The sequence below is a fragment of the Plectropomus leopardus genome, chromosome 13, assembly GCF_008729295.1.
Source record: "Plectropomus leopardus isolate mb chromosome 13, YSFRI_Pleo_2.0, whole genome shotgun sequence".
Lineage (NCBI taxonomy): Eukaryota > Metazoa > Chordata > Actinopteri > Perciformes > Serranidae > Plectropomus > Plectropomus leopardus.
In genome coordinates, this window is record NC_056475.1 from 1,096,886 (window position 1) to 1,124,353 (window position 27,468).

Here is a 27,468-nt window from a genome sequence, read left to right on the forward strand (position 1 = left end):
CTGACATTATTTATTTATTACAATGGAGTCTGGTGGGTTTTCTATCAAAATTACAAAAAAAATTTCAAAGGAAAGAAATTTAAAAAAAGGGGGGAAAAAATCAACAAATCAACAAAATGTTTTAGAGAAAACATGCTTTCCAAACCGGTTTCCTTTAGAAAAAAAAAACCAAAACGCTGGGTAGGAAATAAATTTCATTAAATTGATGTATTTTTAAATAGGTTCAAGTTTTTTGTGGTGGCTTAGGTGTAGGGGGGGGGGGGGGGGGGGTGACATGCAGCAAAGGGCCGAGGCTGGAATCGAACCCGCGGCCTACATTAATGTAATTTAATTTATTCCACACATTTCCACAATTTTTCCAAAACTTAAATTTTTTTCCTGGAAAATGTGATTGTAAAATTCTATTAATCTTCCAGGTTTTCTGCGACCACACGCCTCAATACCAGACCAGTTTCAGAATTCATTGTCCCCATTAGTCACTTAGACACAAAAGCAAAGAAAATAAAGTCCAGGTTGACAAACAGTCCCCCTTTAACAGGAGCGTCAGAGCAGATTTAAAGTCTCTCCGGCGTAAAGAACGATTCAGCGCGTCGCTGATCGGACGGAGACGTGTGGATGACGAGCCGAGCACACGGCGGTTCAAGCGGAGCGACGTCAAGAGGAAAAAGTTTAAGACAAAGTCTCTCATTGAGACTCAAGAGGACGGCTCGTCTTCGTGCAGGTCCTCCAGCTCTCCCTCTCTGGGCCCGTCCCCCGTGCTGCTCTTTCTGAAAGACACAGAGACAGGAAGCAGTCAGCAGGAGACGTGCGGAGCGATGCTGAGCCGGAGCTTTATCGCTCCAGAAGCAGCAAAAGCAGAGCAGCTTTTTCCCGTGTTTTTGTTACAGGATGAATGTTAAAGACACGATGAAACACAGCACTGAATGACAGCGGCGGGGGGGAGGGACGCTCTGAGAGGACAGCTGAGGGAGGAGGGGGGAGGCTGCTCCATCACGTCCGGTGATGGGGACAAGCAGGAGCGGAGGATGATGATGGGCGCAGCGGCTGGAGGATGGCGGACAGACAGCGTGCCACACTGGATTACCTGAGTGAGGGGTGAAGTTTTAAAGTGGGCCGGAAAGGCCAAGAGTCCCTGCAGCACAGTGGGAGAAAAGACGGAGAGGTCATGATGAGGGCAAAGGTCACCTGAGGGGGTCAAAGACGGGGCCGCTGACGGAGCCTGAAGGTGCGACGTGTAGCTTCAATATTAACGCCAAAATAACAATTTAATCCATCAGCCAGCAGTCTAATAATCAGTGATGACTTTTTCCACTTCATACAAAAATAAATGCAATATTTTGGGACATCAGACAAATAGGGAAGATTAAGACATCAGCCTAAAATCCAACAAAAGTCCTAAAATCCTAGAAATTTCTGAAAAACCTAGAAATGTCCTGAAATCCTAGAAACATCGTAAAATCTTAGAAATGTCAAAAACGCCGTAAAATCTGGTGTTTTTTACAAATGTACTAAAATCCAAGAGAAGTCCTAAAATCCTGGAAACTTGTTAAAATTGTAAAATGTGCAAAAGCCTCGATATGTCTTAAAATCCTAAAACTATCCTAAAATCCTCAAAATGTCCTCACATACAGAATGTAAAATCCTAAAAACGTGTATGTGGCTGCTGCGACTGGCTTATTTAAGTATCTCTGCTGTAGAGAGTCGATGAGCACCGAGAGACAAAATTACCCAAAAATGAGCAAGAAATTGGTAAAAAGCACGAGAAGTGTCTCTTCGGGCTCTGGCTGGCTGCACGGCCGTTTATGAGAACATTAATTTATTTCTCATAATTAAAGTGGTGAGAAAGAATCACAACAAGCTGAAGCACTGATGAAGTACAAATTTGGGCTCCGGGCTCCTCGCCGCTGAGAGCTTCGGGTGTTACACTGTCCCTCCAGCAGGTGGCAGTGTGTCCTCAAACTCCCTGCACGTCCTCTGAGGACACCTTCACCTCAGATGGCTGCAGGACAGTACCACAGGAAACCTCAGCCCACGAACTCCCTCACAAGAGAAGATCAGAGTCTCCTCCTCATCTTCATGACAAAGTGCTGCACACATCACTGTCCCGGGGCCCCTGCAGAGCAGCGGGGGGCCTACAGAGGCCCCGTCTGCCCTCGGCTGCACTGTATCTGTTAGAAAAAAGCACGACGGCATAAGACGATTGGCCGTTCCCCTGTGATGTGCAGAGAGACAGTCCAAGGTCGGCCCGAGGCTCTGCTGGATCTCTCTCTATCGCTCTACCCTTGAAACGCTGAAAGCAACACACAAAAACACACTTATAAAAGCTGTAAGCTCCGCGGCGTACAATGAAAGAATGAATTATGGTGCTATGGCAACCTGAGGCAGCAGCTGCTGCTGCAGCAGTGAATTAACCTGAGAGAGCAGACCGGTGTGAAGTATAGCTCTTTGTCACAGAAAACCTCTGTTCATCAGCAGGAGGACGTGCAGGAATCAAACCTGCGCTGTTCGTCAGCGGGAGGACGTGCAGGAATCAAACCTGCGCTGTTCGTCAGCGGGAGGACGTGCAGGAATCAAACCTGCGCTGTTCGTCAGCGGGAGGACGTGCAGGAATCAAACCTGCGCTGTTCGTCAGCGGGAGGACGTGCAGGAATCAAACCCACGGTCTGGATGTTTAAAGTGAGGTTATATATGAGGTTATTATCTGTAATCTGTGTTTAGCTGCAGCAGATGATGGTCGGTACGCGACACAGAGATGAAGACAAGTTTAGACACCTAAAAAAACCAAAAACAATATCAGTTTACTCTGCTTATTTTGCTTTGGGGGGCCACTTTTTCAGAATGACAGGAGCCCAGGGGCCAGAGCCAGAGGTCCAGAGCCAGGGGCCAGAGCCAGAGGGCCAGAGCCAGAGGGCCAGAGCCAGGGGCCAGAGCCAGAGGGCCAGAGCCAGAGTGCCTTTAAAGACTTTTCTCACATTTTAGGCCATTTCTAGCATTTTAGGCCATTTATAAGATTTTAGGACATTTTCGGATTTTAAGACATTTCTAGGATTTGAGGACATTTCCAGGATTTCAGGACGTTGCTAGGATTATTGGAAGTTTTTTAGATTTTAGGACAATTCTAGGATTTTTGGACATTTCTGGGATTTTAATTGGGATTGACTTTTTGGTGTGGGGATCCTCCTCAGGCACTTTTTTTGTTGTGTTTTATGCACTCTGGCACCTTATGGATACTAAAAGAACAAAACAATAAAGTGTGAATCACTTTGTTTTTATTGTGAATTTCTAGCTTGGATTAGGCGGGGGGGCTGTGAGTTGAGCACTCGGGTTCAAACTATATTGTGAGTATTTTCCCTTTCTGTCAGACAGCCGTTTCTCTCAGAAATAAGTTGTGCTTCAACCTGGTTCTCTAAAATTGGGGCGTGCCGACCATCACGCTCTGTAGGAAAAACACCGACTGTGGATGAAACTCATATAAACCTGTTTGAAACATCCGAACTGTCCCTGTGGCCCCTAAATGACTGTGAGCAGCTGGCGTGTGATCTTACATGAGCAGGCTGCCCGGTGCAGACATGGAGCGCTCCTCTCTCCTGCTCGGACACTCAAAGGGGTTACTGAAGGAGCGCTTCCTCAGCATGGCTCGAACCAAAATCTGAAACATCACAAACACACCACAGTTACAAAAACAAGGTGCCAAAGCTCTGCAGACAAGCAAGAACTTTATTTATAGAGGTGGAAGCACAAAACAAAGCCTTGAAAGAAAACTGAGGAATTTCTAAGATTTTATGACATTTCATGAATTTAGATGATTTCTCTGACTTAAGCACGTTTCTGGAATTTTAGGATGTTTTTGGGTTTTGTAGTTTCAAGGATATTAGGACATTAGGGTCTTATCTGGGACCTCTGTCGGGGTGTGGGGGATCCTCCACTGGCACTTTTCTTGATCAACAAGCTCTATTTTAATGCTGTTTTATTCACTCTGACACCTTATGGAGACTAAAAGTATAAAAACAATTTACAGTGTGAATCACTTTATTTTATTGTGAATTAGAAAATGGTTGGGGGGCCACCAGGGAGCCTATCAGGGGCAAGATTTGGCCCAGGGTCAGTAAGTTGAGCATCACTGGTTTATGTGAACAGTTTTTACCTCCCTGCTTTGTACAAATTGGATAAAATTGGGGTCAACAGAAGAGAAAAGCTTTAAAAGTCCAGGCTGTCAGCGGGAAATCACTATGTTTCTGTATTTTGTCCCAGTTGTGATTTAGAGGATTGCAGTTTTTGGGGAGCAGCTCCTCTTAGAGCTTCAGCTCTCTGGGAAATGATGAGTGTAAGTGCATCAATTTGACACAGGAGTGCTCGCTGAACAGTGTGAGGACACTCAGGGCTTCTTACCACTGCAGAGAGGCTCGGGACAAACTTGACCGAGTTCTGGATGTCCTCCTCCGTCACCTCCACCGCAGAGCAGTGCTCCTCCTCCAGAGGCAGGGGGTCGGTGCCTCCCTGGGTCACCCACTGGTCCATCTAAAACACACACCACATATGATGACATGTCTTTAACTGTTAGGGACTGGTTGGAGCATTTCATTCTTCAGTTTTTGATTTTTTTTGGCTGCGTTCTTCGTTTAAAACCATTTATTTTTCTAATTTGTAGGGAAGTTTTACCTTTTTTTTTTTTTTTGCAATTTTGGGGGGTAATTTCTTCTTAAGTTGCTTTTTTTTAAAATGTTTTTCTAAGAAATCAAACCAAACTGCTCAGATTTCACAGGATTAAAAGGTTTTAGGCTGCAGCTTTTATAAAGTACGAGATGTGTTTGTGAATCAGGTTATGCCCAATTATCTGTTCTCCACACAATCGGAGTCTCTGGGGACAAAATGACTCACTGCCACATGATTAGATCATGTCCTGGAAATACAGTGGGGACTGACACCTGTCCACAGTTGGTCCTCAACCTGTCCCTGCATCACTGACTCAGTTCTCTATCGCAGTCCTCCACAGGGACTAACAGGTCTCATCATGCCCTTGAGCCACACAGCACGTCAAATGAGCTCTACTGCACGCACCTCAGTGAGGTCAGAGGCTCCTGAGCCAATCACAGGACAGAAAACCCCCGTTATGATCGTGCTCCAGCTACCCGTCTTCCTGAACAATAAGTGACTCCAACCGGTCTTACCTTGATGTCAGGGATGGTGATCCGGGTGTCTGGGTTCTTGTCCAGCATCAGCAAGATCAGAGTCTGCAGCTCCTCACTGATCTTTGGTCTGAAGGAAACACAGATTCATTAATTAATGACATTCAGAAATGTTGTTTCGTTGAAAGGAAAGACGTTTCTGTTTTTAATGCCGTTGTCGTCTAAACGTGGCCTCAGTCACTGATGCTAACTTGTGATGCGTGTTGCACTATCAGGCTTTCCTTGTATGCATGTGGAGGGAAGAGAGGTGCGTTCCCTCCACCTTTGGCTTTCCACGTGAGTCTGTGGAAGGGCAGAGAGGAGCCATATCTCCAAAATATCACATTGCAATAGAAAAAAAGTTTAGTTTTGACTGAAATGAGTTTCTGTCAGCTCAGACTGTGATCATAATGGCAACATGAGATGGACTACGCCTACATTATAACGCTGCCGTCAGGGCGCTGCTAACTGTCATTGATCGGTGCAGAGCGGAGATGATTCCATTAGGTGATGTGATAGTCTGTTTAGGAGGAGGCGGAGGTTTAATAAACGAGCTCTCCCCACAGTCACGGAGTCTCTGGAGCTCGTTGGGCGAATTAGACACTTATCATTAACAATACGACACCCCCGGCCTTACACACACTCAAACAGCCACTTATAGCCCCTTTACATGCGCTGCGTTTACACTTCATCAGTGCGTTCCCTCAGTCTATCACCACTGCCAGCCTCTTCCTGGCCTCCTGTCACCCGTCCTCTCTCTGTTTTGCATGTTGAGTGCAGATAGGGGAAGCACGGCGGCTCGTATGTGTCCAGGCCTGTTTGCTTTTTCAGTGCTTGTTTTTAACACATACAGGTGGCATTTACTGTGTGCTGGTACTGGCTGCTGGGCCGAGCTATTCAGATTTTTGCAAGTGGAAAAAAAAAAGAAAATGGTTTTGCAGCTGAGAGGCAGATGAGGAGATAGCAAAGACGAAGACTGCTGCCGTGTGCTGGAACATCGCTGCTATCTCTTTTAATAAAGTGAAGGAGAAGGAAGGACACAGGAGATGGACTTACATTTCTGGGAAATCCACAAGCTTGGTCCTTATCTTATTGTGCAAAGCCAATATGTACTCGTCAATAAACGGGCACTGCAGGTGGACAGAGGGAAGACGGTGAGAAAAACAAGCAGGGTACATTGAATTACTGCTGTGCCAGAGAAAGCCTGTATCCCTACAGACAACTAGGACAAATAACAGCAGCAGGAAATCACCCAACAGCTTTTTTTTTTTTGAAGATGCCACTAGAAATCTGCTGTAACTATTATAAAAATCTGGTGATGGATGTGCTCCTAGTGAAGAGCCACTGGCTGCTGTTAACAAGCATGGGAGTCTGTGAAACGAACACAGCATTTACTGCTTCCTTTTGTTGACCCAGAGACAGAAAATGTGCAGACTTGCCTTCCCGAAGATGAAACAGTAGAGAGTGACTCCCATGGCCCACACGTCCAGCGCCTGGAAGAGAGTAAGTGACATTAAATACAACATCATGGCAAACAGACTGAAAAACAAGCAATGCCCTGAAATCCTAGAAACATGTTAAAATCCTGGAAATGTCCAAAGATCCTAGATCCATCCTAAAATTTTAGACATGTCCAAAAATCCCAGAAATTACCTAAAATCCTAGCAATGTCCTAACATCTTGGAAACATCCTAAAATCCTTGAAATGTATAAAAATCCTAGAAACGTCCTAAAATCCAAGGAAAGTCCAAAATCATAGCGATTTGTTAAAATCTTGAAATGTTCCAAATCCAGGAAAGGTACTAAAAATCCCAGAAATGTCAAAATATCCTAGATTCATCATCAAATCTTAGAAATGTCCAAAATGTCCTGAAATCCCAGAAATGTGCTTAAATTCTAAAAATGTCCTAACATCCTGGAAACATCCTAAAATCCTTGAAATGAATGAAAATCTAAGCAAAGTCCAAAATCACAGAAACTTGTTAAAATCTTGAAATGTTCAAAATCCAAATGCCTAAAAATCTGAGAAATGCGTCCTGAAATCTTAGACAAGTCCAAAAATTCTGGCTGTCCTAAAATCCTTGAAATACCCTGAAATCCTCGACATATATTCTAAAATCCTTGTACTTTTCATGTATGAAAAATACAAGGATCCTTGTATTTTTCATGTATGAAAATCCTAGAAATGTCCTAAAATCCAACAAAGTCGAAAAATCATAGAAACCCGTTAAAATCCTGAAAGCATACTAAAATCCTAGACATCCAGAAATTCTAGAAATTTCCTAAAATCCTTAAAATGTGCAAAATCCTAGAAATGTCCTATAGCCCTAAAAATGTCCTAAAATCCTTGAAACATGTTAAATCTGTATGGTGCATGTATGGGGCTGCTGCGACTTGCTTCCTGTCATTTTTGCTAAAGCTGCAGGTAAAGCAACTTGAGCATCCCCGAAACCTTGCACAAACAAACACAGAGACCTAAATCAATGCAAACTGCCTTCAGTGATTTATGGGACATTTTAAGGTCATTTTTTGGGAGAGGTCCAGCGTCAGACAGCTCGGTGATGGATGTGTGCGATCAGGAGGCACTGCAGCGATCCATCAGGCTCTTTGTCCTGTCTCGCCCTGCGTGAAAAGCTCTCTCCTGGGAATCCGTCCTTCCCCTGATAGATATGAAATGATGAAACTAGCCCTCTGAACCGGCGCAGCCTCTCACGGCGCCTCAGACATTTGTCACCTCACTCTATGACTAACACGTTGTAATGGCCTGATGTGCCACTGACACTGACATGTGAGTGTCAGATATTGAATATTGCACCGCAGATTTAAAACATTAAAAAAAAAGTTTTTAGCACAGCTTGAGCTAGAGAGTAAACAGAGAAAAAGGGACCACTGAGACAGCATATATGTGCTCACGCACTTTAATGGCTCTTAGATCTGTTTTGTCTGCAATCAAATATTATATTCTGGCCGCTCATTTTTGGACATGCAAGGTCCACGTCAAGGTGAGACGGCTGCAAAGCTGTAGGCTACCGATCAAGACTTTTCAGTGGTTTATTAACGAGACATCGAGCAGAGCTTCTGCACCAAAACAAGGGAGATTTTTACCGCTTTTTCCCAAAGGATACAGTTTTTCCAGCGAGGACTGCGCCACCAAAATATATTGTTTTTAACCGAGCCATCACTGCTTTACCGCTGGGATTGTGCCACCAAAACATTTCATTTAATACAGAGCCATTCTTGTTTTTCCAACTAGGATTGTGCCACCAAAACATTTTGTTTTTTACCGAGCCATATTTTACTGAGTGCTTTTCACTGAGCCATCACCGATTTTCCAGCTGGGATTTTGCCACAGAAATCTCTGTGTTATCTAACTTTGCTCACCTCTAATCTGACATTAACTACAGCATTGTAGTTTTTTATCTTTAACTAACATACTACAAGAATTATGAAGGAATTAGTCAGTCAGTCATTTCTCTGCATTGTTATTTAAAAATTAAGGATTGTGATTAATTGTTTTGTATGTGGATTTCCTGTAAAAGAAGTTGCTAATCAATCCAGCGGCTGGTTATCTAAATCAATATCAGGCACATAAACCTTATTATCCATTTTCTGACTGTGGTCATGGTGCTGTTCTCAGCAGTATTACTGTCTGCCTGGTTTTTAATAGCAGCGGACGCACCGGGGGTCAGACTGACGATGACAATTCGCTCCTTGGATTAGCAGGCCGCCAAAGGTCTGAAAGCTCATCTGGGTTTAATGGTCCTCATTTTCAGATCACGAGGTTTAGGCTTAGTCTGCGGCCGCTGTAACCACCGGAGCTTAAACTCAGAGACGCTCGCTGAATGAATAAAGAGTTCACTCACTTTTCCGCTGAAGCTCTTCCGTGTGTCTGAGAGGGTTTCTGGTGCCATGAATGCAGGAGTGCCGGCGGTGCCGGACAGCAGAGCATCGTTGCCCTCAAACTGGTTGCTGACCCCAAAGTCTGCGATCTTCACGTGGCCATCGTCCCCCAGCAGCAAGTTAGAGGGCTTGATGTCCCGGTGGACGATCTTCTGGTAGTGCACTGAGAATAAAAGGAAGTGTCAGACAGACAACAACCAGATGACTTTTTTTAACCCTGACCAGCAGTGAGGCTAAAACAACCGTTACAGAATATCTGGAATTTTTAAGGTTGATCCTCTGTACAAGTTTAGACTTTTATCTATTTTAGTTTGAATTTTTTCTCCAAATTTAAACAACACACTTCATGGACACTGGCTCATTTGTTTTTTACTGTCTCGCTTCACTTTGTCATGAAGAAGACGGTGCAATACAGACAGTCAGGAAACACCATTAACCCCTTAGGGACTGTTTGATGCATTTTATGTGCTTTTCTTCATCTTTTGATAATTTTAGCTGTGTTCATGCATGTGTCCTAAATGTAGTCCAGATTGTGTATTTGAGTGTAATCAGTGAGTTTGCAGCTCAGCTCCTACAATAAGTCTAAAATACACTGTGGAAACTAAATAGTTACATTCAGACTGTTCAGGTCCAAAAATGCTCCATTGAAACCCATTCAAACTGACATTTTTGATCCCACAGCCATCAGAGCAGAAAAACAGGACTTGTATTATTTCTGGGTGTCATTCTGGGCTTTTGACTCTGAATTTGTCATTTTGACTATTTTCCACCTGATGAGGTCATTTTGACCATATTTGGCATATGGAGGAAATACATGCTATTTCCACTAGGTGACCTGTCACAGTCAATGTAGCTGCTGATCACTGACATATCCCAGACTGTCAGCAGCTACACTCACACACTGACATATCCCAGACTGTCAGCAGCTACACTCACACACTGACATATCCACTTCAGCAGCTACACTCACACACTGACATTTATATCCCAGACTGTCTCAGTTTACACTCACACACTGACTGACATATCCCAGACTTTCAGGATCCAAAAACAGACTGGCTCACATGAATTCAATGATGACTTCATCCCAGACTTTCACAACAGCTACAAACATTTTGACATATCCCAGAATTCTGTCAGCACTATGTTCAAACTGAAAAAAATCCCAGACTTGATCAGCAAAACTCAATTTAACACTGACAAATCTAATGACTTTGAGAAAGCTACTAAAAATTAAGCTTTTTTTTATTGATATTGAAAATAATAACCAAAAACTGTTTTTTTAAATGTGCAAAACTAAAAAAACAAAAAACTGTGCATTTAAATGTTAAATAATCCATAAAGTTTGAATGAATTAAAACATGGTTAAATTTTACAAAGATTTTTTGAGTTAACTTTGTTTTAAATTAATTAAAAAAAATTCAAAAAATGTCAAATTGCGTGATTCATGTAATGTATTTTATTCAGTCCTATTCCATCTTAGTGTGACCATTAAATCTTTATATTTTCATGATCAGGTACACTCTACATAATAATTAACAAAAACCAAAACAACCTTTTATACCCTGCAAGCTGAGTTTTTTTCTCAGCAGACTGAAACTTCTTTTGAGCTGTAATCATTCTGACATTTTTGTACATTTACTGTAATCAAATGCATTTTAAAAAAAACCCACAGTTCTTAATTTCTGTTACTGAAAACTGGTGATTTCAATGAATCTTTGTTGCACAATTTACTGAACTAAAAAAGGTTGAAATAAACCTTAATCACAGCTTTCATTTGACAATGTGTTTTAACAGTATAAAACTTTGTAAATTGTCAAATTAGCTCCGTGTCTTAATCTCAAATCAGAAACCTCAAAAACCTCCTAAAAGTTTACACTCTGAAGACATGGTCAAATTCATTTATCTGACTGTAAATGCACGCTGATTGTGTCAGCAGCCAGCACAAAAGTGCTTCTGTAAATACCACATCAAATGTTGAACAAACAGAAGCAACAATGAATTCCTCTGTAGTCCTGCGACCTGTATCTGCACATGGTCAGGAATTAAACATAGTGATCTGCTAATTATTACATATATTGAACCAAATTCTGAGTATACTGAGTGAAAGTCTGAATATACAAAATTAAACCTGAGAGGATGGAATGACTGAAACTTGAGAATACTTAATGAAATTTAAGAATATGGAATAAAAATTTGATAATATGGAATGAAACTCGAGCAAATTGAATGAAAATTGACAATATGGAATGAATGAAGCTTTAAAACGTGGAACAAATGAACTTTGTGAAAATGGAACGAAATTTAAGAATACTGAATAAAACCTGATATGTGATGAAACTCGAGAATACAGAATGAAAATATATAATATATAGAAATAGAATGAGATTTTAGAATATGGAATGAAACAACAAAAAATGGAAAACAACTCAAGAATATCAAATGAAATTTGAAAATACGGCACAAAACTTGAGAATTATGCCTAAAATTTGAGAAAATAGAATAAATTTGAGCAAATAAGACTTGAGAATACCGAATAAAACTTGTGTTCTGCTGTCAAAAGTTTCATCCACAACTATTTGATCACAAAAATATCCATGAATTCACTACTCAGACAAGTACACACACACACACACACACACACACACACACACACACACACAGTCATCTGTCCATTTCCATATTTCAGCCGGCTCTTATTCAATCTATGTAAATTGCGTTTGCAGGAAAAAACCTTTTAGCTGCCGAGCGCATTGTTTGACTCCTGACTCATTTGAGCAAAAACAAAAAGGAACTGTCATATTTTGCTAATTCTGATCACAACCGGTGATTATCTGTCTGTTGAAACGGGTCGCTCTCCTCCCCGCCGCATGTGTGAGCGATATACTGGCAGGAGTGGGAGGCGGAGGAGCCGCAGCACTGGTCTGGTTATTAATTTCAGACTTTGATTTGTTTCCAGAAGCAGGTAACCTCACAGTTTCATTTAATTAGGTTCAATATTCTTTCACTGCATCCATCTTGCTGAATATCTGAGATGAAATAAACACGACTCCTCTCCGTAGGTTTAACTGTCTCTCTGTAAAAGCTGCAAAACATTATTTGAAATTGTTGAATGTTTTGGTGAATTAGATGTTTTTTTAAAAAACATCTATCCGGTAATTAAATTCTTTCTCTTATTTTTCTGCCACTGTCAAAACTATTCACACAAATTCCTTCTGAGTGGTTCAAAGCGACTGATGTCTTCTTTGCTCAAATAAACTGCCTTCAGAGAGAAACACAGCCGCATAATTCAGATATTTTATCGACACAGTCAGGACAAAGTTGACTCAACCGCCTGAAAGCTGGTTGCTTTTATGTCGTGATGTGCATTTTTGACATCACTGCATTTCCAAGTGGGATTGTGCCAGAAAACGGTTGTTTTTACATTGAGAGATCACTGAATGTCCAGCACAGATTGAGCAAGTAAAGATTTTAATGTTTTTTACCAAGACATCACTGTGTTTCCAGCTGGGATTGTGCTAGAAAAATAGCTGGTTTGGGTTTTTTTTTTTAAAAAAAAACAATGACGTCACTGCTTTTCCAACTAGGATTGTGCTAGAAAAGTGGTTGTTTTTTTAAAACACATCACTGTGTTTCCAGCTGGGATTGTACCAGAGAAACAGCTTCTTCTTTTTTTTTCTTTTTTTACAAAGACATCTATGTTTTTCCAGCTGGGATTTAGCCCCGAAAAATGGTCGCTTTTCTACCAATTCATCACGACATTTCCAGCTGAGATTGTGCTACAAACATTGCTGTTTCTTCACTGAGACATCCCTACGTTTCCCACTGGGATTGTGCACAAAAAAATGTTGATTTCCACACATCAGTGCATTTTCTCGTTGAAATACTGCTTGAAAATCGGTTGTCGTTTTTATTAAACAGACACATTACTGCATTTCCATCTGGTTTTCTGCTAGAAAAGTGGTTGTGTTTTTACAAAGAAATTACTGCTTTCCAGCTGGGATTTTAACACAAAAAACATTGTGTTTCTACCGTTGCATCACTACGTTTCCAGCTGCGATTGTGCCCCCAAAATCGAGCCAAAACATGATGTTTTCCTAACCACACCTTAACAACAGTGGATTGGAAACCTAATCTCTCGACACAGTCACTAAATAATGGCATACAAATGCATCAACGTGCAAAGCCAATAGATATTCTTTTGACTTGGCTGCAGTGTAAGCGCTCTGACTTGATATTAAAAAGACTGATGTGTTAGTTTGGGCTGATTGTGCCCTGTAATTAAAGAAAAGGAGACAATGAGATTGGTCGCTCTAGTCTGTAAAACCCTGCGGTGAAATTGTTTTTCCACAATGAAGATGAACAAGATGCTCACTGCCTAAAATAATTGCATTAGTTTAGTTTTTTTATATAATCGCTTTATTTCCACCCGGCAAACACTGTGAATACTGGATAGGGAGCACTGAATCCTGGTTATTTTGCAATTGATTTAAAATTGTAAGATGCGACAAGATATTGTTGATGGCTGAGTTTGTTACTTTCATATCGTAACGTCTGTACTGATGGTTTCCCTCAAAACCGTTAACAGTCAAACTGAAGTGTTAAGTCGACGGAGCAAATGAAGTTAATTTGATAAGTGAAGAAGTGCTCTTTAATTAGACACAAAATTATTCCTGACATTTGTCCTTTTAATAAGCTTTAAATGGGAACAGTGGAGATAAAGCTGCGTAAAGCCGCTGCAGTGCAGCACAGTGCTGCAGTCGACCGTAATGGTCCTTCTGGCTCTGGAATCAACTTTTGATCAGCACCAAGATGCAAATGGCACCCAGCAGAGTCCCAGGAAGACGCACACAGAAGAGACGGAGATCCATCAGACCGATGTATGCACAGCCTCAGCATGAGAGGGGCTGCAAATGTTTATCATTTAGCCCTCTCTGTAAGGCGCAGGAGGGGTCAGCGCTGAGATAAGACGCAACCTATTTAATTCCTTTTCATCAGCTGACATTTACCGCCGCTTAGATTACCTTGCAGGATGTGTTCCAGCTCTGTGTATAATAGTGATGCAGCGTGCAGGTCAGCAGTCTCTTGCTCTGCATGCATTTCACAGAAAACGGGAACACAAACAGCTCGATAATCTCACAGATCAGTCTGTGAAGTTCACCCGATGCAGATTTACCGAAAACGAATGCAAGAAACAATCCTGCAACATTACATTTAAACACATACCAGCGCACAGCCAGTTACGAACGTTAACCAGGTGTTAAGGCCATTTTAACCATGACAACATAGATGTTAGACCGGTAATAATCAAATCCACAGGGTGCCAGTTTTTCAATTCACAATAAAATAAAGTGACTGACACTGTGAACTGTTTTTGTACTTTTAGTATCCATAAGATGCCAGAGTTCATAAAACAGCATCAAAATAAAGCTTATTGATCAAAAAAAGTGCCAGAGGTGGATCCCCCACACCCCCAACAGAGGTCCTAGCTAATCCTAGAAATGTCCTACAATCTGAGAAATGTCCTAAAACACTATTGTCCTACTCTTGCATGGCTATTTGTCTGAAATGTAATGCACACGTGAGAAGTGCGGACATGACGTGACCGTCCTCACAGGATCCACGCATTGCCAGTTTACACGGCGACAGAAGGGGTGGCGTTACAAAAAAATTACACTCTGGAACCCTGTTTCAAAAGTTTGCTTTTTCAGGCTCCAATAATCCCGTTGTCTTTTGAACGAAAGGCCAAACCGCAACAAAATGTTCACGTTTCATAGAAGACGTGTAAACGGCCCCTCAAACACAGTTCTGAAGGAACCTGTATCCGTTCACATGATTACAGTGTAACTGTGCCTGCAGCGCTCTGTGGTTGCCTCTGTATATTCAATTATTTCTGGTCTGCGCTGAGGTCAGTTCTTTGCGGGGAAACAGTACGTTATCTGCCATTACGCGCTCTGTTCCACATCACCGGCACACAGTTTGTCGATATAATCACACGAGTGCACGCCTCTCCTCGTATGTCACCGTCACAACACACAGAAAACCTGAGAAAACGACACACCTGTCTTTGGTTATGCAAATGTAGGAAAGAAAAACGTCCCTGCAATCACATAATTGTAATCACCACCAATCAGAGCTGATTGTTGGTGATTCTGTTGAGCGCAGAGGTGCAGCTCACTTCAAACTGTTGAATTTCACTGCTGATGATAACTTGGAACGAAGACGAAGACGGAAAAGGAGAAATTCACTGTCATCAACAGAAGAGACACGTACACTTTAATCTACAGCCGTGCCCTCTGCTCCAACACTTCCTTGAATGCTGCAGTTACCTGGATAAAGACGGTGTTTTTCAGAGCATAAATCACCGCAGGTCTGCAGGGTCGCCCGCTCGCACCGGCTAAACTCAGAGGCTCTCTGTTGAATATACGCCGCGGCTGCTGCTGTGCCTGCTCTTTGCACTCTGCCAAGGACCCCAGAGGAGGTAAAGAAAAACATCAGGAGCAATGAACAAGGAGCAAATGAACACATTGATGAAGGATTTTTCTCCGGGTGCATTAGGGAGGCTGGTTCCAGGTTTCTCTGCCAGCAAATAAAGGATCTCATTTTTTGATTTTGGCTGTGAACGTTTGTGTTTGCCGTCTGCACACAACAACACGGCGACGGAGAGAAATAAAAGCCAGGTTAAGGGTGAAAGTGGTTTACTAATGGAGCCAAATGGAATCATTTGTTCACCCCGTGCAGCCCACTCTCTCCTCGCGCTGTAATTGGCTCGGCTGAAGCTTCTCCATCTGAGCTCGTTGAAAGACGGCAGCTATTGAAAACACTTCATATTCAAATGTGCTCTTCAAGGATCTTGCTGGTTTAATCAATCCATTTTCTTTTTCATCAGTTTGTTTGCCTGATTAAAGAAAGATGTCGCTCGACTATATGAGTTTGAAATATTGAAATTTGTTTCTGCAGCAGCACATTTTTCCGAGACAGAGCATCAATAATTAATCATCCATTAGCAGCAGAATACTGAGCAGGTCCAAATGAGATTTACATCCAACCCAATCGCCAGAAAAAATGGTGGCATTATACGTTCATGCAAACCACAAATATGTTCCATAATGCAGGTACATTAAAGTGTTGTTTCAACAATGCTGTGGATAATGTGGTTCAGTTTAGGTACAAAAAACACTTGGTTATGTTTTGGTGGCACAGTCCCCACTGGAAATGCCACAATTTGTCTGTAAAAAAAAACAACAGCTTTTTGGTGGCACTAGCTCTGCTGGAAAAACAGCCACAGGTTGCTAAAAAAAAAAAAACCATGTTGAAGGGTTTTACAGATGCAGAAAACACAGTGAGAGGAGCCCAAAACTCTGCAAGAAACACAGTGACGGAGTCCCAACAAACACTCATTTTTGGTGCCTAAAATACGCTGGAAACACAGTGACGGGTAACTAAAATAAAAGTGTAAAAGGGAAAAATGACTAAAAAGTCACAGGAGCCATAGTAGAGGTAGGCACAATAGGTTTATCCTAAAAATAACAACTCTGCGCTGCACTCTCAGCTGGAAAAACCTACACGTTGCTAAAAAACACCCATGTTCACCGGCTAAATAACCACATGAAAAATAGCCACAGGTCATAAAAATACACTCACATTTGAGGGCTAAAAAGTTGCTGGACAAACAGCGATATCTTATTATAAATATAAAACAACAACATTTGGGGCTAAAGAGTTACAAGGAAAACAGTGATACCTTATAAATACAACCACTTGTTGTGGCATAATTGCAGCTTGAAAAACATTGGTGCAAACTCACTGGCTAAAAAAAACACAGAAAAACACATCACTGCTGGAAAATCAACTACAACTGGGAAAGACCTAACTTTGGGCCTGTAAAAGAAACAGCCATGAGTCGCTGAAAATAACCCATGTTTGGTGCCTAAAAAACAAGCTACAGGTCACTAAAAAACATGCTGGGGGCCAAAAAGTCACTGGATAAAAGATAAAAATCCTATTTTCTGCAGATGGAAAAACAGTGACCGCTCCCTCACAAACACCCATTCTGGGGGGCCAAAAAGTCACTGAAAAATAAGCACAGGTCGATAAAAACCACCCATATTTGGGGCGAAATATTTGCTTGAAAAACAGTAATGCCTTGTAAAACAAAAAACAACAACAAAAAAACGCCTCTTATGACACTATCGCTGCTGGAAAAACAGTGACGCATTTCCAAAAAACACCCACATTTGGGGGCTAAAAAGCAAAACACAGCAATGACTTGCTAAAAACAGTTTGGTATCTGCAGATGGCAGACGTCTTACCTGGACGGCACAGTCCACCATCCCCTCCACCTACACACTCACTTTAAAAGCGGTGACATGTTTTGTCAGAAACATATAAAAGTAAGGAATTTGTGGTTTGCAGAAACATTTTCTTGTGGCGACTGAGCTGCACACTGCAGAGGATTTTTTTTTTTTCTTGCTTCTGGGCGCGCAGGTTGAGCAGGTCCTCTCAGTCTCCCATCGCCTTCCCCTGTCACATTTCATCTAACTCAAGCGGAGGACAGGTCACGTTAGCTGCAGAGAGGCAGAGATGCAGGAGCGGGGCGGAGAGCGCAGCAGGAACTGGCTGTTCCTGATGGACGATAGAGCAAGCCGAGGGAACAGCTCGGATTTGCATGGCTTTTGTGCACACCTGCCCCCTCTCACACACACACACACACACACACACACACACACACACTTGACTTTGTTTTTCACAAAAGGATTAACGGAGACATTTTACCCCCCACCCCACCCCCACCACACACATGAACGCACACACGTTCCTCCAGTTGGCAGCAGTTGTGATTGCGCCTCATCATCTCTGACTGAGCCTCATTCATTTGAAGCAGAGTGAAGCATCTTCAGAGCCTCTGGAGACGCTCAGAGATCAGATATCAGATCTGCGATCAGGGGAAACTCCAGCACTACAAACGCTGAGGAATATATATATATATTTTTTTAATGTCTGAGACAACTTACTCTCAGAGGCAGCAACACATGCAGAACGAGTCGGCGTAAATGTCTCAGAGTGTGTGATATCAGCTCCATCACAGCAGCAGTCAGAGAGCACAACACTGAGCCACTCACAACGAGAAAAAAACCATCAGCATCCCCAAAATGAAGTCCTGAACAAAGTGAGAAGACAGAAAAAAGAAAAAAAATGTGCTTTTCAAAATCAAGCATTAATATGATTTTCTTTACTTTCGTTGAGTTTATTATTCTAGTCCTGATTATAAATATCAAATATTCATTAATATTCAGAATTGTAACCCTTTCAATGGCAGGTTTTTGTCATGTTGACACTGTTTTTAGATGAAAAAAAAAGATTATTTCCAATATACTACATGCTAGGTAATTTATTTCTTAATTATCACAGTCTGGGATATGTCAGTGATTAGCAGCATCATTTATTTTTATAAATTATTGTTTTTTGTGCAGCTTCAAATACTCACACAAAATGCACTTTAGGATACAAAAATGATTATACATTAATATGATTTTCTACTTTCACTGATTATTTTTTTAACCAACATCAGTCGTGATCATAAATATAAAATATTATTTTTATTTTTACTTTAACCCTTTTAATGCTAGGTTTTTGTCATGATGCCACCATGTTTTTATATGAAAAAAAGCAAAAACTGAATTATTTTCAGTATACTACATGTTAAGTTTTTTAAAAATTATTATTATCATCACAGTCTGGGATATGTCAGTGATCAGCAGCTACATTGACTGTGACAGGTGACCTAGTGGAAATAGCATGTATTTCCTCCATATGCCAAATATGGTCAAAACGACCTCATCAGGTGGAAAATAGTCAAAATGACAAATTCAAAGTCAAAAGCCCAGAATGACACCCAGAAATAATACAAGTCCTGTTTTTCTGCTTTGATGGCTGTGGGATCAAAAATGTCAGGAGCTGTAGGAGCTGAGCTGGAAATTCAAGATTAAACAAAAATACACAATCAAAATTTATTCCATTTGCATGAGCACAAAATGATCAAAACATGAAGAATGAAAAGCACATAAAATAAAACAAGCAGTCCCTAAGGGTTAAACACACAGGAACAAACCCCATAATCACGGCCTTCTCCAGGACAAAACACTTTCCTGTGTTCACCTGTCACTGGCTAATCCCTGGAACTCTTTAATTCAATCCCCAGGATTAACAGGCCACTGTACGAGACACGACTCGCTGTATGGTAAACCTGTTAAAACCATTCCTGTTTGGCCGATCAATGTGATGTGACTGTGAAAACAGGCTCCTCGGGCCACACAGCGTCCATGAGCAGCGATCAATCTGACTGGACAGAAATACACTCTGGGACAATCCCAACCAAATCCAGGGCCACCCTCTCAGAGGCTGGCTGCCTCGGGCGATAATAAACCTGGGATTACACGGGATACAAGAGTGCGAACTGAAAACTCGGATGAGCCAATTATTCCTCCTCTACTCACACTGACAACGAGTCTGCAGCTCCCAGCGACGCTGACCTTCCCCGAACTCTAGAAATGTCGGCATCTAACAAGGACAGAGGCGCCCGGGATCAGCCCCCCTCCAGACAACAGACGGATGGAAACCGATCAGCAGATTTGTGGTGTGGCGAGGTGGAGCGGGCCGCGGTGACGGCTCCACCCTCTGTCCTTGTGACACTGTTCAGGATGTCCCATAGCTGGACCTGCGACCAGTTCACTCTATTTTTAGAGCGAGTTAGTCGCACCAGGCTGAGTAGCATAGATATTCAACTTACAGCGGGCCAAATCTGGCGCCCCATAAGGTGCCAGGTGACCCCCCAACTAGGGCTGGGCGATAAAACGATAATGATATTAATTGCAGAACAACTTTTCCTGGATTGAAATATAAGAAGTTAATAGAACGTGGACAGAACTCATTCCAGCCATGTTTTGACAGACAACACAAACAGCCAACGATAATAAGAACTGCACCGCAACAAACAAAATGCAGAGAACAACTTCGACTCTAGAACAGCTGAGTGTTTGACAGCCACAGCTTTGACACGGCCTAATTTGCAGACTGTCGTCAAGGAGATACCACAATTATCATCATAGATCATCCGACTGATTATTGATGATTAATTAACAGCTCTCACATTTAAACAAACTTTTCAAATTACTGCACAATTCAAGATAAAAGACAGCCAGGTCCAGCCAGGTCCAGCACGCAGAAATGTACGCCAGCCCGCTCCAGTGTGGACATGTCCGACAGCCTGCTCCATCGCGTGAACATGTCAAACAACCCACTCCAGCGTGAACATGTCTGACAGCCAGGTCCAGCACGCAGACATGTACAACAGCCCGCTCCAGCGCAGAAATGTACGCCAGCCCGCTCCAGTGCGGACATGTCCCACAGCCCGCTCCAGTGTGGACATGTCCGACAGCCCGCTCCATCGCGGACATGTGCGATGACCTGGTCCAGCACATGGACATGTCCAAAAGTCCACTCCAGCACGGACATGTCCGATGGCCCTGTCCAGTGCAAGGACATGTCAAACAGGCCGCTCCAGTGCGGACATGTCCAACGGCCCGGTACAGCGCGTGGACATGTCCAACAGCTCGCTCCTGTTTGCAGACATGTTTAACATCCCGCTCCAACTGGCGAACCGCGGTCCAGATCCGGACCAAAACTTCGTCCTATCCGGACCCGTGGCCAAGTTGTAATAAAATTTTAGGTATGAGGTTCAGACCTTTGCTGGGAGGAAATTAAGTAACTGGACCTCTTTGAATCTTAGATGAACAGGTCATCCTAAAATCTGAGAAACATCCTAAAATCTGGGAAATGTCCTCAAATCCTAGCAATGTCCTAAAATCTGAGAAATGTCCTACAATCCCAGAACTTTCCTAAAAATCCTAAACATCTGTATGGGGCTGCTGTGACTGGCCCCTGGCCTCCTGTCATTTTGTTAAACTTGCCTGGAACGTCTTTACTGCACACTGTCCAACGACATCAGCTACATTTTTCTTCAAGGAGAGGCTGAAAGAGTTAATATAGATGGGAAGCAGCTCGGGCTGAAAATTCTCCTTCAGAGCTTCAGTATCACAGAGCTGGAAATCTGCGATGAAGTGAGCCCGCAGAGGATTAATCTGCGGCTGCTGAAAATGAGAAGCCATCTATCCTCTCTGCTGGGAGTGATGCTCGGTGGCCTCTAAATCCCCCCGAGAGGCCGAATATCTCTGTGATCTCTGTCCTTTCTAGAAACCTGCCGCGGCTTAAACTCGTCTCACGGACTAATAATACGTCTAGCTTTCACTCGTCATCACACGCTCCACAATAAAAACACATTTGATACCAGCTAATTCATATTCAACAAGCTTTTCACTCGACAGGTTTTACATGCAGGTCGATGCCTTCAGAGGGTTGTTTCAGAGCCATCACGTTCTGCATTTTTAATGTGACAAAACACAACAATGCTGAGATTATTTTTTAAATCCATGTATATTTAGCCTTTAACCAGCTCCAACATAGCTTGCTCCTGCTGCACATCTATAACATGCTAGATTTTACTTGATTTTATGCTTTTTATACACTATTTTTGGCCTTATTGTTATTAGTAATGTCAGTGGGTTTTATTTAATTTATTTTCCATCTTATGTTATTCTATGTATTCAGTTCTCAACCTTATCTTTTATCTTACTTTTACTAGTATTATCAAGTGGGTTTTGTCCATGTTAAGATGCATTAAATGTATTCCATTTTGATTTTACAGTATTTTTACTTGCAGGTTTTATTATGTCTTTTTGTCACTGTCTGGTGAGATACTGGTATTTTTATACAAGTATGGCTTTCAGGTACTTGACCATAGATAGTAGATACCTCATTGGCCGCCGCTCTAATCTCGCTGCTATGCGTCTGTTAACAAAAAGATGAGGGTCCATATTTTTGGTGGTGTTTAAAATCACATCGTCAGTATGCTGTAACACGGTGACGCAGCCAAAGCCTCGCTGTCATAACTCCATAATAAGGGCATGTAAATGAGGATTTGGAGTCTGTAAATAATGTAAATCTTGTTGCTCTGTAACATTTTTTAGATGAGTCATCGAAGAGCTGCCGGGCGAAACATGTGCTCCATCAGATCACAGCAGCCTGCTGGTGTCGTCCTCGACCTCTGACCTTTCCCCCAAAACCAGAACACCACCTCCAGCCTGATTCTGTCTCTGAGCGCCTTGTTTTTTCTAGAGTTTATTTTTTTTCCAGCCATCAAGAGCACATTTAGAAACCTGCGCCGAAGAGACGAGCTGAAAAAAAAAAACCCTCACATTTTGTTTTGATGTCTTAAATGTTGTGAGAGACGGACGAGGCGAAGAAGCGATCATCCCGCTCAAACTTACACATTTATTTTCTTCAACATTTATTTTCCCTCAGAGTTTTGTTGATACTTAATGAGCCACTAAACTTTGATATAATATGCACAATCTTACTATTTAAAGCCACATTTCCAGAGGGTTTAACCCTTTGAAACCTCACTTTTCTTGCGCTTGATTCAGATGCCTTTCACAAGTCACTTAATCTTTGAACAGTAAGAAAATTGCTTTGATTACATAAAAAAGAAATGGGGGAAAACGCTGGTAACACTGCAAGAGAAATCCAACAAAAGGCAAGAAATAGATTTAGAAATTTTTGTCCATGTCCTTTTAACTATATTTAAAATGATCATAATTGTGTATTTTAGATAACGTTATAGAATTAAGCACTATTTTTTAAGGTCGTTTCCTTGGATTTTTCTTATCTTTCTTTTTCCTTTTTTTTCGCTCATTTTTAGTTAATTACTTGTTTTTTTATTTCCTCCTTTTGCTCATATTCTTTTTTTAAACCAAATTTTGTGCTTTTTGCATCATTTCTTCTTAAGTTGCTCATTTCCTTCTATTCATGTTTTTGAAAGAAAATAAGCCGACTTGCTCAGGTTTTAAAGGGTTAAAGAATTATGTCACTTTGTTAGTTGTCGCTGTTTTTAGTACCTGCACACACCGTGTGTGTGTGTGTGTGTGTGTGTGTGTGTGTGTGTGTGTGTGTGGCTTCAGTCAGAAGTGTACATCATCCTGTCAGTGTGTGTGAGGAAGTAAAGGTGTAAAACAAACAACAGCTGTCAGACCGTTAACACTGGAGGCGCTTTCACCGCAAAATATCGTCGAACATAAAATCCATAAAGCACGATGTGGCGAGCGGAGGCGGCAGGAGGAGGAGGAGGAGGAAGTTGAGTCTTTATTGACGGTGTGTGTTTTACGTCCCCCTCAGGATGTTTTCCTGATAACTGTGTCCCTGAACGTTTCATAAAGCGCCATTATCGGGTCAAACTCTCAAAAGAGGAGATGAAGATGAACAGGAACATAAAGCCGCAACAACTAAAAGGTCCAGTGTCCAGATTTCGGGGGATATTTTGGCAGAAATGGAATATAATACGTGGCGTGCTGCCAGATATCGATATTTGGAGCTGGACTGTTAATTAGGAGCGCTACTGGAATATACATATGTACAGTTCTGTTACTGTGTCCTTTTTGTGTGGTAATTCTATGTAATCTTGATGTAGATATTTACTTTTTTCTCTTTTTTACCATTACTGTTATTGTATGCATATTATTGTATGTATACTTGATACCTGTGTTTTTTTTTATTTTTTGTTCTTTTTCTTTACTAAAAGCCTAACTGGGGACTGGAGTTGGAAACTAGAAACAGCTATAATCTCTCTATGTGAAATATCAGTTACTACAGCTTGTTTATAACAAGCTGCAGTGGTACTATATTCATTTGCATTGTCACTATCTTAAAAAAATAATCAATGTATGAAAAAATAAATTTCTAAGACTCGGGACAGAGATGTCTAAAAGTTTGCTTTCACTTACAAAAAGCTGTTCCTCTCATCCATTGATGTGATCCGATCAGCTGTTAACGGATCAATTATCCACATCGCAAGTGACAAACTACTGCTGAGGAGCAAATGAACTCACTGAGTCACAAAAACAAATACACACTTGTGGATTTAAAAGATGCTAAAAAAAAAAAATACAGTTTAAATACTTAAAATATACAACATCTCTTACTTTATATTTATCTTTTAGTTCTTCAGATGATTTCCAAATTCTCTTGTCTCCCTGTGTAGTTGGACATTTTGAATAATTATTGATGGGTTATTCCAGATTTGGATATGTTTGGGAATTTCAATTATTTTCTTCAATTTTTTCCTAAGTAATATTATAAGTAGAAAAATTAGCTGTTTTATTTTATTTTACTTTTTCAAAATTGATGTGTTTTCATTAGACGTATTTTATATTCGCAATAATAATTTGCTCAGTTTGAGGTTTAACAGAAACCTGACTTCTTTTTTTCAAGCATTTAATGTACTATTAGTGACTAAATTTGCTGTTTTATTTATCAATTTATTCATTTTTGAGAAAATAGCTATTGTTAAATTGTTAGGTCGTAACTGACATTTGCAATTTTAATTTGTGCGATTTGAGGGTTAACGGAAACCCGCCTGGTGACTAATGTCAGCAGCTTCTGACTTCGCCCTCGTCTCCTGTGCCAGTTCTCTTTTTCTCCCAGCAGCATGAGGGCCAGATTCTTCTGCAGAAATACGACTGTTTCAGCCTGTGAGCCGCCGGCCTCTTTCTCCGCTCATCAATAATGTGAGCAGCGGCGCTGAGGAGCCTCCCGCTCTCCGTCCCGGTGCCAGCTACAAAGAGAAATTTAGATGCAGTAGCCAGGAGAGGGGAGACAAGGCCGGTCGATTCTCCAGGACTGGACTGGATTTGAGTAACGGTGTGCTCACGAAAATAGGTTGTCTTCTAAAAAGCGGAGCGGCAGAGTCAGCCGGCCCAGGGTCAGATTCGGCTTCTCACTCCTCCAGGATTTCATCACAAACACGAGCAGATCTGCTCTTTCATGCACTTCCATCATCCACACAAGAGGGATATTTCTGCCGGCCTGTTGCAGGCAGACCTGAGCAGAAATAGTAAAGACGGTGAAGAGGGGACGACTGTCAGCAGAGATTTCTCGGTGCAGGTTTAAGCACCGGCTCTTCAGCTGGCAGAACTCGCTGAAATCACGAAAACGTCTTTGAGTCTCCAGAGCGATTCCTCCTCCAGCAACGCTGTCATACGCTCCCGTAGACAATCTGCCAGAGCCTCCTCCACCGCCACGCCACGCAGCTTTTATAGAAGCAGCTCCTTCTTAATGTATTAATTAGCCATTTTTATGTTGTCACAGCACAGGGAGGACTGGAGTTACTGATATGATAATAATACATTAACACTAAGTCATGCCAGCTCCTTTCAGGCCATAAAACTGAATATGGACTCCCATCGAACGCCGATGCCAAAGAAAGGACGTGGGCTCAGGCTGAGCGGAGGGAGCTGAGCCTAAAGTCTACATTTACAGCTCGACCCTGGTCTTAGTTCATTCAGGTTAGCCCTTTAAAACCTCATCAGACTGGCTTAATTTCTTTCAAAAACATGCAAAAAAAGCAATGAGCAACTTCACAAGACGAAATTAGTAAGAAAATAACAAAAAGTTACAAGAAAATGAATTGAAAATTTGCAAAAAAAAAAAAGAAGAAAATAGGAAAACAAAGACAAAATAAACAAGGAAATGTTCTGAAAAACAGGCTGAAAATTTGTTTGTATGTGTATATGTATATAAATATATATATATACAAATACATATTCATACATGTTGGTGATTTTTAAACTTATGGCATCTTTTGGCATTTTTTCCCATAAATATACTGGGAATTTTTTTTTTCAATTTATTTATTTATTTATTTATTAGCGATTTTTGGTCTTTAAAAATGTAAACATTTTGTTGACTTTTTAAGAAAACATGCCTCTCAGACCTGCAGGCCCACAGAAACAAATTAATCAATAAAATCATGTTTTGATTTTCTTTTTAAATAATATATATGCCTCCCTTTTTCATTTTTATTTTGTAAATCTACTATTTTCTTTCAAATTGCAGTAACTTTAAACAAACTGCTGAGGTTTCAGAGATTTAATCACTTGTGAAAGCCATCTAAAAGCAGCATGAGAAAAGTAATGTCAAACCAGTTTTTTTTTTAATTGAGATCAACTAAATAGTTACTGAAATATTTCAGTCCGGCTCAAAATATTGGACCAGCCAACACTGTCATCCCTGGACTCATGCCGCCGCCGTGACTTATGTTCACTGGAAACCATGTGCAGATAGCAACATACAGAATTTAATTACATATGACGATGGCAGCGCACAGGAGTCAGCACCTTAAAAATGTATATCTTGTTTTGCTTTATAAGAAAGTCTTTGCACAGAACATCTCTGGCAAACGACTTGGAATTGGTCCATTTCTTTACACACTGTACATACTGTAAAATACAGAATCCCACAGAGTCCGCCCACGATTCAGATGTAAACAAAGAAAATACCATCTGTTAGCGCTCGGCTCATTACTACTGTATGTACCAGAGAGCTGCCACATGTGGGCTGGGTGGCAAACTGCAGCCGCCTCTGTGACTGTGTGGGCATTCCCTCCAAATCACACACAAAATATAACATACGTGTACTTCTGGTTTCTATGAGAATGCTTAGAAAATACATGCTTTAATGCTGAAAAACACCTTATTTTCCTGGTCCTGTCTGTGCTGGAAGCCTCCATCTGAAACGCTCTGTTTTAGCGCCTAGTAGTCATTTAAAAATCCTGCTACAGTCGAAGGAGCTGCTCAATAAATTACTCAAAGTACAAGTTTCTTTCAGTATTTTTTTGGCTGACACCTGGAGGTTCGCTGTGAAGTTTCCAGGCTTCCTTCCTTTCCTTCATCTTCTCCTGACGACCAAAGTTAACTCTGAAAAACTTCCTAAAAATCGACATCACTTTTCATGCTGCTCTGGGACGCCTTTCCTGTGTAGTTAAACCTTTCAAGCCCGGGCACATCGGTGCAAATTCTTTTAAAACATGGGAAAAGAATACAATAATGATAATTGATATGAAATGTTACATAAATTGCAAAAAATGAGTAAATATAGAAAATTAGAATTTCGAAAAGCTAGGAAAAAAAGGTTTTGAAGAAAAAAGAAAAAAGCCAAGGGAATTTTTTTTATAACTATAATGATTATAATTAAAATTTTGTTGCAGAATTTCTTAAAATTTGATGCACAGTTTCCAAACCTTTTTTTGCTTTGTTTTTTTTTTAACTTTCTTTTTCATTATTTGTTTGTTTTGTTTTATTTGGAGTTATTTTTTCATAATTTTTAAGGTTATTTATTTTTTTTCTAATTTCTTGCTAACTTGGGGGTAATTTCCTTTTTTGTTGCAAATGGCCTTCTTTCTATGTTTTTAAAGAAATCAAGCCAATTTGTGCAGCTTTCAAATGGTTAAATAAAT

The 27,468-nt window shown here is 41.2% G+C and overlaps 1 protein-coding gene across 1 annotated transcript; it reads right to left on the minus strand.

The window, feature by feature from the left end:
* Positions 1 to 327: 327 nt before the first annotated feature.
* LOC121952697 (calcium/calmodulin-dependent protein kinase kinase 1-like) lies at positions 328 to 20,340 on the minus strand. Its single transcript, XM_042499505.1, has 8 exons — positions 20,298 to 20,340; positions 9,029 to 9,228; positions 6,605 to 6,658; positions 6,222 to 6,295; positions 5,169 to 5,256; positions 4,390 to 4,518; positions 3,546 to 3,649; positions 328 to 767 (listed from the first exon to the last, which is right to left on the minus strand). The coding sequence occupies exons 1-8, from the start codon at positions 20,338 to 20,340 to the stop codon at positions 695 to 697; spliced, it is 765 nt and encodes a 254-aa protein (XP_042355439.1). The 3' UTR covers positions 328 to 694.
* Between the last annotated feature and the right edge of the window lie 7,128 nt (positions 20,341 to 27,468).